The sequence below is a fragment of the Coptis chinensis genome, chromosome 7 (assembly GCF_015680905.1).
Source record: "Coptis chinensis isolate HL-2020 chromosome 7, ASM1568090v1, whole genome shotgun sequence".
NCBI lineage: Eukaryota > Viridiplantae > Streptophyta > Magnoliopsida > Ranunculales > Ranunculaceae > Coptis > Coptis chinensis.
The window spans coordinates 58,396,185-58,415,678 of NC_141462.1; the positions used below are offsets into that span (position 1 = coordinate 58,396,185).

Here is a 19,494-nt window from a genome sequence, read left to right on the forward strand (position 1 = left end):
AATTGGAAATGAACAATAAACCCCAATAAAGTCATTGAAGTTGAAACCCCAAAAAACCCCAATAGTTTGGATTCGGCTTGGTTGTTGTTTGGTGTTTGTGCTTGTCTTGCACCCACGTTGGATTATTGCTTTGTTGAGATTCTCGATGAAAGTCTTGTTGACGAATATTCTCATGGGAAGGAAGAATGATCTGTTAAATATAGAGCGATTGGTTAGTACTTTTTTTTAAAAAAAATATTGAAGTGAATTATAGTATGTGGTATATTGTTTGAGTAAATGTTTCATTGGGCTGTACATTTTATTTTTCTATTTTAAAGAGTATTGTTAACGACTTTTTAGCATGGTATATTGAGATTTCACCCAAAAGCATTGTAAATGATGTAGCCAACTCATAAGTTGCTTCTATAAGGTGCAGTCTTATGCTTTCTCTAAGTAACTTTCTGTAAGGTTGACAGTACAACAAAATTTTACTATAACAGATTTAGTATTCGCGCTGTTAATTTTCATATATTATATGGAAACTTGCTTTAAATTCTCTTATTTATAGTTTTTGTTATTATTATATTATTTTTGCTTATTAGTAACTATGTGTATCTCAAGTTCTGCTATCAAGACACAAAAATTCACAGCCCTATTCTATGCAATGTAGCTGAAACAATAAGAGTTTTGAATGCAAGAAAAGAACTTAGAAGAAGTAATGGGTACAGAAGATCTTAATTAATCGGTTCTGAAAGGTAAGTCTAACATCACAACTTTTTATTTGCTCCTTTTCATCAGTATTTCATCTTCTTCTCCCTATTCTTCTTCTAAATTCTTTTTTTCTTCTTTTTTTTCTAAACGATCTCCCTGGACTTTATTTTTCACTTCATCTGTCAATCTTTTGTAGTCTTCATAATAAATAATATTCTTGTGTATCATGTAGTAGCAGAGTCTGTTTTGCTCAATTATAATCCACAGATCACTTAATTTTTGAGTAATCATCATTCCATTGCAGCTGAAACTATTTTTGTCAACATCTATGCTATCCATGTGGTTTACCTGCATTATTTTATAGAATTTTAGTCACAATTAATATAAAATTTGATTCATATATAACAGAAAATATGAATATGATACTGAACTATCTTTTTCTTATTATTTGAATTAGGTTTTTAACCGTATTAGCTTGTAAAACATGCACTATTATTTCTATTGCTAAGAACAAATACAGCGAATAAATACCATGGTAGATTATGAAATTACCTCGTAAATGATCTTATCTCTTATTAATAATATGCAAAAGAAAATAAAAATTGTGTAAGTTTTAAAAAAATATTCACTACGATACTTATGATAAGCTTGTATAAAAATTGTCAGTATAAAAAGTTTTTTTTTTTTTTTTAACTTCTGCTATTGCATTATGGTATACGGGAAGTTCTGTTGTTAAATTTATAAGGATTTATTGTGATATGGTTTTAGAAGTTTAGTTAAACTCATCTTTATAGTGTTTCTCTTTTATGAAAACTCTAAGTAGGAGTCCATTTGATATGTGAGCTTTTATTGAAGTGACTTTCTAACTCTATTCTTGCTCTCAAGTGGGCACTTCAAAGAGCCTTGCATGAAGGTATTAAAAAAGTAATAGTTTGTTCTGATTGTCAGTCTTTGGTGAAAGGTGTAAATGGGTCTATCGAAGATACTTCATGGCAATGACAAAGTCTTTTGTTAGAGTCGGTCACTATGCAATAATAGTCTTTTGAGTCTTGTAAAGTTGTCTTTTGTCCTAGAGAAATGATTCAGCATCCACACTTGCTAGCTGACTTAGGAAAGTCTAATATTGATCTAGGTTGTAATTTGGCTGTTCCCATGACAGTCCAAATCTCTTTCTGTCGAGTCCAGCACTCATTATATGAACTCCTTGCTATAAGCTAATAAATTATGTTTTTAGTCAAAAAAAAAAGAAAGAAAATGGGAGAGAGGTCGAGATACCTTTAATACACGTTACTTCTTTCTTTTATCAATCCTTATTCTTTCAGTTCCAGTAAACATCATTTCCTTCATGAGTTCTGGCAGTCCAATTAACGCCCATCAGCCCATAGCCAGTATTACGTTTAGATCACGATGATGACCACACCTGGAAATAACACTGATAAACACTAGAATAGAGGATGTACCACTACTTTGAAAGTGCTATATGTTTGGTAATATCTATTAGCCCCGCCTTACCATGTTAAAGATCATTTGCACAAAAAAAAAAGGTGATCCCTGAAGTCAGAAGTTTAGGGCCTGTTTGTAATAAGAAGTTTAAATGTATGGAAGTTTCACTGATTTTCGTTCAGGGTCATATTGGATTGAATCGTGGTTTCTAACAGATTTCTATGTTTTTAAGAGTTCCAATTCTTGATTTTTCGAAGTTCAACTTGATACAAATAAGCGATATGTTTTAACTCCTTAAATAGACAAATAGGTGGAGCAAAGTTGGAACTGCGAAAAGTTTAAGATTGACTTGTTATATGGATGTTGGCGAGCGAGCTTCCAAAGAGTAGAACCTTGGTTTAAAGACCCTTTAAACAATCCTAAATAAAGTCAAAACAGAAAATATCGCTGACTGTAAGAGATTGAGTTTATGAGCATGAATACATATATTCCTTTAGGTATTCTGCCAGAAATGTGATTGCTCACTGCACAGTATGTTGGTTAGCTCACTGCGCAGACCTAGACCGGTTATGACATGCATAAACACTATTTTGGGGTGCATAAATAAGGTCCACACAGGCACACACCCGACGCAGCAAAGAGCTGGTAAGACAAAATGATTTCAAGTTAGGTGTAGGAGTTGCATAAAAGTAGAAAATTTAGCTATAAAAACAACTTCTTTTTAGGTGTGTCCCATTTTGCTTTCTCAGCTTGTATTATTGTTTCTTCGCTAACTGCTGGTATAGGTTCTTGATCAGGATGAGACACCTTTTCTTTAGAGCGGGTCTTTGGCAAAGGCATTGGTAATGATGCCACATCAGTAGTGCTTTTCAATGCAATCCAGAATTTTGATATGACAAACATCAACTACAACACCGTCTTAAAGCTTATTCTGAACTTTTTCTATTTATTTATGGTGAGCACACTGCTGGGAGTATTTTTAAGTCTCTCTCTCTCTCTCTTTCACACACACACAAACTTTTATCTCTTTCTTCCAGCAGCCTGGCTAGTGCTCAAAATTCTAAGGTGTCTCTTTCTAAGTATCTTACATCGATCTTGGCTCCACTTCCTATTGGTCTGTCATCTGTTTTATATATATATGCTTTTCCACACCACCGTAGATCGCTATCAGTACTAAAATCTAATCATTTTAAGAGACCTGGCTCAAAACAACTGTAGGGATTTATCACTCTCTACCACACCAGACACCACCATGTACTTCTAGATTAATAGTACATAGAATATAACTATAGAAGAGAATGTCAAGGTAGCCAATATTATCCCTGTGAACATAGAATAGAATGGAAAGTTACAGTAGCTACTATTATCTCCATGAAGAAGACATAGTAGAAGGGAACGTTAAGGTAGCTAACATTATCTCCTACTATCCCTAGTACTACATGGCTAATAAAAAAGGATTAGTAGCAAAGCACTTAGGAGATAATCAATTACACTAAAGTAAGGAGGATTTGATCTCTGTGCTGTTTATGCCCATACTGCCTCTATTTGATTAGCCTTCTCAAATGATGAATATTATGGTTAGTAATCCTCATGACAATTACTACGACTTCATTTCCCTATATTTCGTTGAAAGGTGCCAAAAATCATATATGCAATCTCTTTGCTTAGTCAGTGCACCAGCTTTTCCTATTAAACAATGTAAAAAAATTAAAATCAATGTCTAAAATACAAAAATATAATAATCATTTGTTTTAAGAAAATACCTTTGAGTGTAATAATCTTCAGATTGAATTGAAAACTTCTTTATAGACAATGTTCTATGTATGTCCTTCAGGCTCGTCTCCATCCCTTATGATTAAAAACTTCAGTCCCCCTCGTGAGCTTGTTCTTGAAACTGCAACATATAACTGGCCATGAGTGAAAATTGGCGTTCGCAAATATATTCCAACTTTTTCTAATGTTTGTCCCTGGCTTTTGTGTATGGTCATAGCGAAACAAACTTTAACAGGGAATTGCTTCCTTCTGAATTCAAATGGCCATTTCGTATCGCTTGGGGACAAAACTATTCTTGGAATAAAAACTGGATCTCCTACTCTGTTCCCTATAATAATATCTACATATATCACTTTGGAAGCCAATTTTGTGACGATCATCCTAGTCCTATTGCACAATCCTCGACTCTGATTAATGTTTCTCATTAACATGATCGGAACACCAACTTTTAAATCCAGTTTGTGGTTCGGTATGCCGAAAAATTCTAGAGTGTTTAAGAATTCTGTCAGGTATAAAACATCTTGTTCAACACTTTTACCTTGAATTGGACTTAGTGAGTCTGCACTTAAGTATCTCTTTAGTTTTGTTGGGAGTTTTGAAATTATTGTGGAGTTAATTTAATCAACTGTTTCGTTCCTTGGGGCTAGACTGCTTCTTTCTTTAAGATACTGAATATTTGTATATTTGTTGATCAAATTCGGATATATGCATGACACAATATCTTCTATTGGATTATCACTATCCGGAATAAGCAGGTCTTCGGAAATTTTGATCCAAGTTGATTCCACCTCGTCACTCATTCTAGAAGTAGGAAGATTTCCATTTCCAAGGTCTAAAACCCATTTGCTAAACTCTTCAATAGACTTTGTTGTAGTTGATTATATATTTCCATTCTTCAGTCGCATGTTCTCAGTTAAGTGAAAAACTTTGCAGTTTTTCCATAATTTTGACTTGTTGATAGAAGCATCAACAACATTAGTTCTTGTGCCTCTTGGAATAATTGGTAATATATGTCTGAAATCTCCTCCCATTAGGAATGTTTTTCCACCAAATTGTTTGCCTTGTGATTTAAAAAGGTCCTCCAGTGTACGGTTTATGATAAGAGCCCAAAACTGTAGTTTTAACCCTTTAACAGTCATACTTTTAGACCAATTATGTGAGTAATAATTAAGAGTTAACACTGATTACGTGTTTTTATGCATTTCAGGCTTCAAAGTCCATTATGTGCAGAAATGTGCCACTTTAGCGAGATAAAGGAGCAAAAGGTCGGTTACTAAGGAGTTCCGTGATTAAAGGCCAATTTTCGAGAAGACAAAGCCTTTCTAAAAGCCCGGTCAAAAAGCTGAAAAGTCGACGTGAGGCTAAAACAAAGATACAAAGTCAGCAGAAATTCCGAAGGACATATCTTTGGACTCAGACCTCGGAATGGGGCCTACCTTATGTCAAAACGACAGGCTCGGAAAGAGCTTTCCAATGGTCTAAGCCTTGACCCAATAAAAGGAGCAGAAGTGGACGGAAAGTCTGTTGAAGCCAACTGCAGCTGAAGAGGCCTTTTTGGACTGAAAGAATTGGGTTTTGGGCCTGATTCTCTGGCCCAAAACATGGCTCCAAGCCCATGCACGATTTTTGGATCTGAATGTATAAAAACAAAAGCTTAGCTCTTTGTTAATGGTAGATTGTTAATGGTAGATAGTTAATGGTAGATTGTTAATGGTAGATAGTTAGACCTAGACATAGATTAGATTAGTAGCCTCCATTAATGAATTATAGATCTAGTTTTTCATGTAGATTAATTAAGTTTAGTTCCATTTCAATTATTGTATTAGATTAAACCTTTGAATCTTGTTCTTCATTTTGATTAGATCAATAAAGTAGTATTTTTTATCAATTTCGATTTTTGTCATTTCCATTCCTAGATCTAATTTCAATTCCTATCTTTATTTCAATTGAGTCATTAAATTAGATTTCATTATTATTTCATTAAGTAAATTTCAATTCTTTATATCATGTTTAGTTTAAATGTAATCGGAAATGATTGTGTAATGATTCTCGGCTAAACCTCCATTAGAGGGGGTTGAGAAGCCTTGATGAAAGCTTGATTCCGAATATCGTAGAATCATCGTAATTTCCTTTCCACTCTAGAAATGATTAGTTCACCATGAGAATGGGTTTAATCGTTCACATGCTAGTTATGAATTGGTAGGAATGCCATGTGTAATTAGGGATTAGGAAGAACCAATTGTTCCTTGGCGATTCAATTTGGATTTCTGACGATTTATTCGTCGTTAATAGATTAAGTCGAAGTTAAGGTGGAATCAATCCCCTCTAACTCCTTATCATAGAATCAACGTAGCATTCCCTTAGTTATTCCCATCGTCGACTAGTTGCATTTCGTGGGTAGTTGCATCGTAGTCTAGTTGCCTTTTTCGTAAATCTCTCATTAGACTTTAAGTAGAGAGTACTTACACTTGAGAACATAGCATGCGGAAGGACTAAGAGTGGAACGAATCACTCTACTCCACTATATCTCATAGACTTGATAGTAGAATCTTTGATAAACATAGACCCTCAAGTTTAGTTTTAGTTTACTTACGTTTTGAGTTCATCGTTCATTTTGTGAGTAGACTAATTATTTTACTTTTATCAAATGGCGCCGCTACCATCTTAGTTTCACTTTCGTATTGTTTTCGTAGTGTTAGTACTGTTCTTAAAGTCCCATTACACCCACCCACCCTTGTTTGATTCATACTGTGGTTGTCCATTTCAAAGTTGAAAAATTTCGGGTAAAAATTACACTGAGCGCGACCCGCCCTATAGCCTGGAGCAAGAGCGCGACCCGCCCTAAAAACACTGTAATTTGAAAATTACCCGGAGCGCGACCGCGCCCTATCCGAGCGCACCCGTGCCCTTAGCAAATTTTGTCGGATTTCGACAGTTTTGATTCGAATTTTGATTTTTCATATTTTTCAGTGTTCTAACCTGTTATATACACTGAACACGCGTAAACAAGACGCTATTCATAAGCGAAGCAAGAACGCAATCAGGTATTCCTTTCTTCCACACCTCGCTCTCCTGTTAGAGGTTTATACTAGTATATCAGAATTGTTTGGAGTGTTGATGTGTTTAGCTAAGTTTGGTTTTAACCTTGTATGAGATTAAGGTCTGGCCGAACAAAAACACCGAACGTCATTACACAACAACGTCAACAAACAAGTCTATCTAGTATACCACCCACTACACCTCTAGCTACTATTTCACACACATCACCTGACACAATGCCTGACGAAGAAGAGAGGCCTCTCTCTGACTTCTACAAAGCCTTGAGTGATAGCCCCAAATCGTGCATCGTTCTAGCAGACCCACCGGGGATTTCGAATCCCCAAATATTTTAATTTGTTACCCATTTTTCATGGATTAGACCATGAAAACCTTATCAACATTACGCCAGGATTGAACAAGTCCTAACAACATTCCACCATCCTACGGTTGGTATGGAACAAATTAAATTAAGGGTATTCCCTTTCACCTTAGCCCGATAAAGGCGTCTTGGTTAACTGCCCAAATGCCTAATTCTGTGGACTCGTGGGCTAAACTTGTTCATTTGTTTATGGAACATTTTTACCCACCCCTAAAGACGGATGAGATGCTTTCCAAGATTCATTTCTTTTCGACAAAATCCTCATGAAACATTTTGAGAGGCTTGGAATCGTTCACCGATCTCCTTATAGAGTGTCCACATCATAACTTAGCTAAAGACACGTTAGTTTGCGTGCTTTTTCAAAGGACTTCTACACCACCATAAAGAAGTCCTTGACATAATGAATGGGGGTAGTTTCTTAAGCAAAGGAGCTTGAGGAGGCTTATAAATTTTTAGAGGACCAAACTAAGCGAAATAAACACCTGGGGGTAGTGACGATTACTCCCGCTCCGCTAGTTCTTCTTCAACAATTAAGGCTACCAAGTATGTTTGAGGTTAAATCAGATCCTGAGCTTAAAACTCTAATTGAATCCCTCACAAAAAGGTAGAGGCCATTTACGTACAACAAAAGCTAATCCCGTCATGAATGTAAATTCAAATCCATGTAGTTTACATTTGGAGCCACGAGCATCCCGACTCCCGCCCTATAGCCTATGAACAGGCTTGTTCCATTAATAGTGAACCTAACGCCCCTTGGAGACAAAATCCCAACTTCGGTTGGAGAAATAACCAAAACGTCACACCTCAAGGGTACAATAACCAATATGTTAGGCCTACGCACAGCTTTAACCAAGCCCCACTACGACAAGGAGAGGGTCAGGGGAATTTTAATAATTATAACAACCAAGTGCAATCTCGACAAGGTCAAGCACAAGGTCAAAGTAGTTATAATAATTATAATGCTAGTAGAGGTATCGTTCGGTAAATAATAACTACCCAAATCCACCCATAAATAATTCACTTGAAATAGTTCAGTCCACACCACCCGTGACTACTACACCCACACAACGGATCGTCTTGACACCTTCATACAAGTGAGCCAAAACTTTTCCAAACCATGGCTCAATCTAACCGGCTTCTTCTACAATCCGTTAATAATTTAACCAAACGGTTGGCTCAAGATAAAGCCCAACCCAAAGGTGTGTTTCCAGTAACGAAATACCTAATCCTAAAACAACAAGTACAGCCTTTGAGGTAAACCGATAATACTAGTAACGAAAGTATGAAAATGTAGGTGAGCTAAATGCCATCACCACCCTCCGATTCGGCAGAATGGTTGATAACAAAGTAACTATGCCTATAGTTACCCCACCAAGATCCCCTACACCCGCTATATTACTAGATACGAAATAGAAAGAAGAGCCTACCCATTTGTAGAGGTACCCGGTCCAACACAACCTAAGAAACAGGAAGCCCACGGTTAAACACCCGTGTAATACCATTACTAAATATAGACGAAACCACCGTTTCCACAAAAATTAGCCATGTTAACTAGGGATACAAATTACGAGGAGATTAGGGATGTTTTCAAGAATCTAACTATAAACCTTCCCTTCCTCGAAGCTATAAAAAAGCTACCACACCATGCGAAGTTTCTTAAGGAATTGTGTACTACTAGGCGTAAGACCAATATACCAAAAGACGCCTTTTTAACAGAACAATTTCCAACTCTATCTGAACATAATGGAATTGTTAAGTACAAGGACCCTGGTCGTCCTACTGTACAATGCACCTTAGGAGATTCCTATACGTCGACCGCGTTATTAGACTTGGGGGCTAGTGTAAACTTATTCCCGTTTTATTTGTATAGACAAATAGGTCTAGACGAGATGCAACCCACTAGAATGACGTTGAAATTAGCTGATCGGTCTATTAAGTATCCTAATGGTGTCGCCGAAAATGTTCCGTAAAATTCAGGATTTTTACTATCCGCCGATTTTGTCATCCTCGACACGTAAGTCGTTAACGACTCGTCCGATCATCTTAGGCGCCCTTTTCTCGCAACCGCCAACGCGCTCATTAATTGCCGTGATGGTTCAATGTCCATGTCCTTTGGCCATCTTGCTGTTGAAGTCAATGTTTTTAAAACAAAGACACAGTTACCCGATTCGTCTATGGATGGAGAGGTTAGCATGATCGAGAGCTTTGCTCGAGATTATTTCAACAACACGTTCCCGGATAATCATATGCCCAAATTTCTTTCCTTTGGAAGTTCAGACTCCAACATTTCCATCCCTACACTAGTCGATACACATATTACGGATGAGAATGAGATAGATGACTTTCTCAAAGATGTAGAGGACTATCATAGTAACGAGGATATGACCAATCTAGATGAGCAATTCGATGAGTTTCTTAGAGCAAGTGATAATTCACCCTATCAAGAACTACTTTCCACAACATCCACCTCATCTCCCCTCCTTCCACCCTTTCAAAGGAATCTCGAGTTTGCACTTGATCCTTTTGTTTCTCCCGTGCTCTATAATTTTTTAAATCCACCTAGTAAACAAATACTACAGAAGGACAAACCACTTGACACCTTCATTTTCAGAATTGAGACAATCCCTATACACACAATGAATGAGTTTTGTGCTAAAACCACATTCCTATTGTTTACAGGCTGTCTTTCTACAACTTATCCATATCCACCATATTCTTCACAACCATTCACTTTTCCACCCTTATTTACTAGAACACCCACTCATTCAAAAATGAAAAATAAGGTGCATGATAGGTTACATAATAGGGTTATCCGACTTCGCTTTCATTTCACTAGGTTGGGTCATAGGAAATCTTGGTGCTTGATTGTGTTTGGATATGTTTTCTGTGATATTTATTTATGGAATGATCCACAATTATTTCGGTTGTTGATATATGATAAACTGCATGTTCACACATATGTTTAGACAAGTCTCGAGTATCTGACTATAAACGACTCAACTTTTGTGTTTGGTGCATGTCCTTTCATTTCCATATATTGGTGAGTGCACCATTAAGGTAACCGGGCCCTCTATATGGAGTGTGTGGCTGTAAGTACCGGAACCTAAGTCCACGTTTAAACATAATTCACGTTTTGCACTCTTGCATGTTTTCTCGGATTTTTGAGTCATGTTTCTCTATGGGGTGAATTATGTCCTTCTTGTTTATTGTTTTCTTTTTAAAATTAAAAAAATAAATAAATATATATATATATATATATATATATATATATATATATTAAAGAATAAGCATAGTAACCTAGGAAGTCTCGAATCGACTTTAAAAGACCATCGCTAAAACAAATTTTCTAAGCTTCGTTGTAAAAATTTGTTTGGGGGTGGGGTGTTAAATATTTCGCATTTAAATATTTATGTCCCATTAGAGTTGCTTAGGCCGTTTTATTGTATTACGATTCGGGTTGACATAATCCATGAATTTAGAGTTCAATTGTTTGCATAACGTACGTCATGCACGCACTTCGAGGCATTTTCCACTATCTTATATGTCATCCACGGTCGGAATGGAGTGTTTTATGGATCATTGGATTTGAAATTCTCTCCTGATCATTTCCATATCTCATTCTCAAAAATCGGACCGTAACGAAGCAGCAATTTTGATTTGAAGTTTTAAAAATCGAAAAAAAATCACAAATTTCGATTTTGGGCTTCAACCCCAACCAGCCACAATCGACAGCGACCGCGCCCTTACCTTTAGCAGCACTCGCGATCTTCTTCTCCATCCGCCATTAACGCCCAAGCTCCAAAAACCTAAAAAACAAAATCAAAATAAAAAAAAACTAAAATTAACCCACGCCCCAAATCAAATCCCAACCCAAATCGATTCCAAGCACCACCGACCACCACCACTACCGAATTACATCACCAAAAATCCACCAAAATACCAAATTTTGGTGCTGCTGCGCCACCAGTCCACCACCACCACGGTTTGCTTCAACCGGTCGATTAAAATCCCACCACTACATCACATTTAAACCCCCACTACATTCCAAACTTCCAATGGCTCAACAATGCCGAATTTTGCCGGAGCAAGCTTTTACCGCCGACCACTTCGCTACCGTTTTATTAAATGATTGAGATGATCGGTCGAGACTGGAATAGCTTTGTGGTACTCGACTGAAGCCTATTACCACGAGGACTTAGTCCGGACGGTTCAATGATCTGAGGGAGTTGGAAGGGACGAGGATTTTGTTGTTGTAAGAGGCGGAAGGAAGTGACGGGTTGGGTTGTTGGTCGAGATTCTAGGCATTCCGCCTAGAATCCATCCGATGTCACCCCGCAGGAGTCCCAAAGATAATGGGGTAGAACCATTGATGCACGAGACGTTATTGGAGGGGACTATAATGCAAGATCGCGATTGTGTTCGACAGGCTTTCCTTAGGACCACCCGGCTACTTCTGACCCAGTGGATTGGTCGGAACGATCGGGGAAGGGAAGGTCGGCGATATCGGCTGAACGCCTCCATATCTTATGGATACTCCAGAGCGGAAGTATGACTTCGCATCTTAGAGTTTTACCGAGCATGATTAGGGGAGTAGGGAGGTCTGTTGCCCTCTCTCCCCCGTGTTGATAACAAAGATCATGCTCAAGTTGAGAGCGACTCAGCGCATCGATCGGACATACATCACTTCCACCGTAAACCTCCGATCTATAAGGAGTGTGTCCAACGGGTTTGGAGATTGGCTGAGGATAGAGAAGAAGAAGAAGAGGATGGAGGAGCTGAGAATGCCGAGGAGGCTGGGGGACATCAGGATGCCTCCGAGGATGAGGAGGACTTGACCTGTTTTGACACGGATGCTTTGGAGAGGTGCTGGACAGATGCAGAACGCATGGCTGTGATCCATCGAGGCATGCATTCGCTTAACACTATCTGTGAAGACCTCCGGACTCGACAGGCAATGATGCATCACAACTTCGAGCTCCGTACCCAGAGAGAGGACGAGAGGTGGGAACAGATGAGCCCCGAGCTAGAAGCTCGGCCCGATTCGAAGTCAGCGACTAGATTCCCACCTCACGGGGACTCTCCTTCCGAGGACACACCATCGAAGCTGGCGAAGCGCCGTCGCCGAAGGGCTAATGGTGCCGGCTCTTCAGAGCTTCGGGGAGCGATTTCGAAGGCGTGTGCCTTCCGCCACCAGTTCCGGAGTAGCTAGGGATAGTATAGTTTGATGTTTTATGTTTTATTTGTAATTTCATTATTGTTATTTATTTTAATGCAAGTTTATTTCCGTAATTTGAATTTTGTAGTGTAATGTACTCCAAATGAAAATTTTAATATAAGGGGTTATTTTCAGTGTGCGTGGTTGTTTCATATTGATTCCACCTTCCCAACTTGTTTGGGGGTGGTTTTATCAATTCAAGCATTATTTTTATAACCCTCGTGTTAGAATTTATTGCGGAGTCAAGGTGAAAATATGGCCGTTTAGGCATATCTATGATTGAGTATCATTGTAGGATGAAATCTAGATTAAATAGGTACATTCTATCATAAAATCAACCTAAAAGATACTGGGTTTGAATTAGAATCAAGAAAATGAGTTGTTTACGTTTTTCGGGTTTGGAAATTTTAGGATTTTGAAAACGTCGTAATTAGTTTTGGCAACTTCGATCCATTTTAGCAACTTTAAACCTATATAAACTTGATACAATCTATCCTCACAACTCACACTACACCTAAACTCCATCACTCACCTTTCACTCCCCGCGATTCCCTCGTTTTCGCTCATTTTCCGAAGTTTACGCAACTCCGAAGACTTTCTTTCTTGAGGAGAGCGCTTTTCGCTCTGTATATTTTTCTGAGTTTTGTCGAAGGCCTTCAAGCTGAGCACGACCCACGCTCAAACACTGGAAATTTCAATTTTTCAGAGCGATCAGCGCTTCTATCGAGCCTTTCGCACCGACTTCCGTGGACCAGAAAATTTCCAGGTTTTTCGATGCGTAGTATCCGGATCATTCGCAGCTATTCCAAAGCATAATTTTGAGATGACATCTCCAACATTGATACCGAACAGTCTTTTCGAAGATTAGTTCCAAAGCACTACTTATTTCGCGGGTTTATCACATTCGTTGGTGGGAGCCGCTTATGGTAAGACGGATGCACTTTATTCTCCAACTCTAGCATCTTATTTTTACGATAACTGCATTTTCTTTGAAAACCGGATGGAGAACAAGTGTTCTCCATCAACATTGATAATGAACCAATGGAAATTACCGTGTTCTTGCTAGCATTTGTTCTTGGACTTGCTATGCCCGGCTGAAATACAAGACCCATGGTGCTATTGGGTCGATAATATGTATGTCTACACTTACGAAGTTTTGCATGAGTCGTATCGCGCAGGCATTTTCGTATTGAGGACCAAGGGGAATATAACGTCGCCTTTGGTAGCCTGTCCATGAACATAGGAACTGTTATGTTTTGGATCATGCTAAACATTTTAGGGGAATGGCGTTTTCTTACGTGAATGATGCCACTTGCGCCGTCTTCCTTGCTTTAGCCGGGACGATGTATGTGTCATGACCTTCCCGAACCTTGATGTCTAGTTTAGCTCGATCCCATAGCATGAGGCATAAGTACCTTCTTATGCCCGTTCTAGTTTCTCGCATTATGCTATGTTTCTTTCCTGTTTTTGTACACGCTTCACGGATTGGATTACGATTACATTAATCGCATGCGACCCACCAATAGTATTATTCGATCTTTCCCGCAAATGACTTGGCAAGGGTGGAGGATACAACCTCATCTAATTGCACCCTACACCCCGTCAGACCAAGTGGCTCTTAATAGGTTAGCAATAATAGATGATAAATGGCGGGAAGCCTGACAAATTATCATGGGATGGCAGGACGCGAAGGAACCTCACTTCTTTATGGAAGAAGAGGATGAGGAAGATGATGAGTAATGCGGGGGGATAAGGTAAGTTTTCATTCTAGTTAGTGTCTGCTTATGTCCCAAGCAATTTCATTCTTGTTAACCCCATAATGGGTAGAACTTCAGATAGAGTTGTGTGGGCTTTTATTTCCTATATTAGTACGTTCTAACCTTGTTTTACATATGTTCCTGAATTTCACGCGCTTCAATGGTATTTTTCCTACCCTCTTTATTTAAATGCTTTGAGGACAAAGCATGCTTCTTGTTTGGGGGGCATAGAAACACGTTTAATTAAGGCATCTGTTAGGATATAGATAGAGTTAATATGCATTTGTTTTCTAGTTAAAATTTTAAAAATTCAAAAATATAAATAAATAAGTTCATGCTATACACTTAGGAATAGTGGTATTGTTTTCCTTCTCTATGCTCTTAACAATCTAGAAGTCTCACGTAGCTTTTGCATTAGAATAATTGTTAGAAACTTAGGTTAATATGTAGGTAATAATCTTTGCATCTATCTATAAATATATTACATGAGTATCTATGATTGTTAGCAGTAAGTTTCTGAAATCTAGGCTAGAGTACTTATTCTACAAATCCTATGAGAATATAGCCTAAAGCCTTATATGAGCGAAACATTTGAGAAATGACACAAGGGAGAAGTAAAATCCGGATAGAGAAATCACACGTCCACTTGCTTGATCACTATGCCATATCCTAAGCGAGAATTTAGGCCCTTTTTGGATCGATATAGCCAAAAATTTAAACCTATGAATTATTTTCCGCTAGTCGCCCCTCTGAGCCTTTCTTTAGCCTTCCATAAACCACAAATCCCTTTACCCTGTTACAAAAACAAAACCAAAATAAAAAATAAATAAATCAACCTACCCAATTTAGAATAAGTCTGAGAATAGAATGAGGAAGAAAGAAGAAGAGAAAAACCTGTGTAAACAAAAGTTAGTTAATTGCTTCAGAAAATAAATAAAAGAAGTTTCCATCCAAGGAAAGAAAAATAAAAATAGAAATAAAATAAAAACTCCAATAAAAGGGAGTCAAAAGCCAAAGAAAAAAAAAAAAAAAGAAAAAGAAAAAAAATATGGCTAAGGATGGAAACAAAGTGTAGAAGCAAAAGTAAATAACAAGGTTTTCTCTAGTTACATAATATGAAGACTCTATTATCTCAGACTTGTCCTTTTTGAATATCCATTTCCTTCCTTCTTAAACCATCTCCTAATCCCCGTAACACCTAATAAAGACCTCTAGCTCAATTAGGAATAGGCTAGTGTGATAGTAAGTGGCAGATGTGTTTGATCGACTCCGGCTTCCTTGTTGTCATTGAGATTGTAAGGTAAAGTGTGCCCACAAGACACTAGAGTAGCTAAACATGAGTGGAAAAATCAGAGTGTTGTATCTTGACTATTATTGTGAGAACCTACTTAAGGACGCTATTCCGAGTTTCAGAAACGGACTTGCTAGACATTTCATAGTATTACTCATTGTATATATGTTTATTATAGATGATTGATTATTATGCATATATTAGCTTAGGTTTTTGACTTGGTTATTCTTGTTCATAGCTAGTGAGAGATGTATAGATAGTTTGGAGCATGAATAAGGAAACAATAGTTTTATTTCTTAGTCGTTGTAGTATAGATGAAGTTTGTGAGTACCTTCATCGAAAACTCTCACGAGGCTATAACTTCGTCCACTAGGGAATTCCTAGTGGTTTAAGGCCTTGTTGTATATGGTCAATGCAATCGACTCGCTTAAACGAGAAGTAGATAGAACTCCATTTTTTGGTCACTTATGTTAATTTCTCATCTTTGCTTGAGGACAAGTAAAATGCTGTTTGGGGTGGTTTGATAAGAGCCCAAAACTGTAGTTTTAACCCTTTAACCATACTTTTTAGACCAATTATGTGAGTAATAATTAAGAGTTAACACTGATTACGTGTTTTTATACATTTCAGGCTTCAAAGTCCATTATGTGCAGAAATGTGCCACTTTAGCGAGATAAAAGAGCAAAGGTCGGTTACTAAGGAGTTCCGTGATTAAAGGCCAAGTTTCGAGAAGACAAAGCCTTTCTAAAAGCCCGGTCAAAAGCTGAAAAGTCGACGCGGGGCACACAAAGTCAGCAGAACTTCCGAAGGACATATCTTTGGACTCAGACCTTCGAATGGGGCCTACCTTATGTTAAAACAACAGGCTCGGAAAGAGCTTTCCAATGGTCTAAGCCTTGACCCAATCAGAGGAGCAGAAGTGGACGGAAAGTCTGTTGAAGCCAACTGCAGCTGAAGAGGCCTTTTTGGACTGAAAGAATTGGGTTTTGGGCCTGATTCTCTGGCCCAAAACATGGCTCCAAGCCCATGCACGATTTTTGGATCTGAATGTATAAAAACAAAAGCTTAGCTCTTTGTTAATGGTAGATTGTTAATGGTAGATAGTTAATGGTAGATTGTTAATGGTAGATAGTTACACCTAGACATAGATTAGATTAGTAGCCTCCATTAATGAATTCTAGATCTAGTTTTTCATGTAGATTAATTAAGTTTAGTTCCATTTCAATTATTGTATTAGATTAAACCTTTGAATCTTGTTCTTCATTTTGATTAGATCAATAAAGTAGTATTTTTTATCAATTTCGATTTTTGTCATTTCCATTCCTAGATCTAATTTCAATTCTCGTCTTTATTTCAATTGAGTCATTAAATTAGATTTCATTATTGTTTAATTAAGTAAATTTCAATTCTTTATATCATGTTTAGTTTAAATGTAATCGAAAAATGATTGCGTAATGATTCTCGGCTAAACCTCCATTAGAGGGGGTTGAGAAGCCTTGATGAAAGCTTGATTCTGAATATCGTAGAATCGTCGTAATTTCCTTTCCACTCTAGAAACGATTAGTTCACCATGAGAATGGGTTTAATCGTTCACATGCTAGTTATAAATTGGTAGGAATGCCATGTGTAATTAGGGATTAGGAAGAACCAATTGTTCTGCCGGCGATTCAATTTGGATTACGACGATTCGTCGTTAATAGGATTAAGTCGAGTTAAGGTGGAATCAATCCCCCTCTAACTCCTTATCATAGAATCAACGTAGCATTCCCTTAGTTATTCCCATCGTCGACTAGTTGCATTTCGTGGGTAGTTGCATCGTAGTCTAGTTGCCTTTTTCGTAAATCTCTCATTAGACTTTAAGTAGAGAGTACTTACACTTGAGAACATAGCATGCGGAAGGACTAAGAGTGGAACGAATCACTCTACTCCACTATATCTCATAGACTTGAGAGTAGAATCTTTGATAAACATAGACCCTCAAGTTTAGTTTTAGTTTACTTACGTTTTGAGTTCATCGTTCATTTCGTGAGTAGACTAATTATTTTACTTTTATCAGTTTACTGCTTCAAATCCATGTCTATGAGTCATTGGTGCTTCGTCCCACACTATTATATCAGCCCGTCTGATAAGGTTGTGTAATAATGTCTCTTGAGAGATGCCACATTTGGTGTTTTCATCAGTCAGAGTAACAATTTTAAACCTAGAGTGAGCTATTCTTCCACCTGGAAGTAGGAGCGCAGCTATCCCAGACGATGCAACTACAAGAATAATCTTTCCTTCAGACCGAAGTTTAGATATAATTGTTTTGTAAAGATATGTTTTGCCAGTTCCTCCGCATCCGTACACGAAAAAAACACCTCTTGATTGATATTGAGCTGCATCATTAACAAAGTTGAATACCTCACGTTGATTAGCGTTTATTCCATTGTTAAGAATCTCATATTCCTTTCGCATCTCATTGCAGTCGTAGTCTAATTCTTCAGCAATCAATCTGTTATCTGTGGAGATTCTTGAAGACATATTAAACTTTTGGAAATCAGGCATGTTTGCGAGAGATAATCCTTTTTCAACCATAATTTGTTCAATCTCACAGACAGTCTCATTTTTAATCTGTTCTTTAGTGAGTTGGAGATTCTCATTGTTGTTTTTCTTTTTGTATCAAAACAAAATATCTTCTCCGAGGTGTTTTTGATGTTTTTCCCAAAGTTTTTCAGGATATGTCACCCCATAAAACAAAATCAATGTGACGAACAATTGTCTTAAAGATTTTGGAACTTGCCAATGACTTGCTTCCTCCATAGCGTCATCCCATTCGCTGTTGTCCTCAAGTAATCCATGTGCCTTGATATAAAAATGACACATTAGAATAATAATGTAACAATATGAATTGCATTTTAATAGTAAACCATCATAAAAGAGCTGAGGTTTTATGACTAATACGTACTATTTTATTTTTGTTTCAATATATTTTTCAAATGAAAGGTTTTTTGTATGTTTGATCTAGTGATGACAATAGATAAGCTGATCATTTTTGTAGCCCATGGGGCCAAATGCCACAACTTTGCCCAAATTCAGTAAGATAATATAAATAGGATCAAGGCCCAACACTGAGTATACAGCTATAGACTAAGTTTAGGAAGTCAGAACTGATCAGAAGTGTGAATGAGGATAGTGTGAGAAAAGAGTGACTTGATAACAAACTTTGTTTCATAATGAAAAATTGAAATAAAAATAAAAATCATGCTAAATGGTATTAAAAGCTATATGCCCTTGTTGGTAAATTTCATTTCCTACTAACAATAGTAATATGCACCTAAAAAAACAATGAAAGAATTGCATATGTACAATTACCACAGCAAGAAATGGAGCAATATAATATCATTGCATCTGACATTTTCACTCACTCTTATGACACTATTAATGGTTCTCTTTGGCCTCGAATTGATGTTCTTCTGTAATAGGAGTACAACAACAATTGTACTGCTCTTATCAAGTTATAAATAGAGAGGTTTGCATCTATTCTATAAAATTAGTTTTCCCTATTAGTCAAAATTGTGAAATAAATATGTTTTTTGTTAAGGCCTTTATTTCTAACACACCTGCTATGCATAAAAGAGGATGCAACTGTAAGAAATCAAATTGTCTGAAGAAGTATTGTGAACGCTACCAGGTGTTGTCCTGTGACTCTTGATTGTTTTCTGGTGGTATGCTCTAATTATTATCTCATTCTCACTTGTTGTCTTGTCTTTAAAGGGTGGAGTTGGATGCTCCGTCAACTGCAAATGCGAGGGCTGTAAGAATGCATTTGGTATGAAAGATGGCGAGTAGGTATTTACTTGTCGACTTTAAGCTTTTATAATTGCTTATTGCACAAAATTATCTAATAAAAACTTAATTTTAAAGGCCA

General features: G+C 37.3%; 1 protein-coding gene across 1 annotated transcript; it reads right to left on the reverse strand.

Moving 5' to 3' along the window:
* Positions 1–17,639: 17,639 nt before the first annotated feature.
* LOC147488145 (uncharacterized) lies at positions 17,640–18,131 on the reverse strand. The gene has a single exon (XM_086574278.1). It carries the CDS (start codon positions 18,129–18,131, stop codon positions 17,640–17,642), a length of 492 nt encoding a protein of 163 aa, XP_086430404.1.
* Between the last annotated feature and the right edge of the window lie 1,363 nt (positions 18,132–19,494).

Bases quoted from the DNA above. Each gene is read 5' to 3' on its own strand.
- LOC147488145 (XM_086574278.1), bottom strand. From the start codon at position 18,131: ATGCCTGATTTCCAAAAGTTTAATATGTCTTCAAGAATCTCCACAGAT.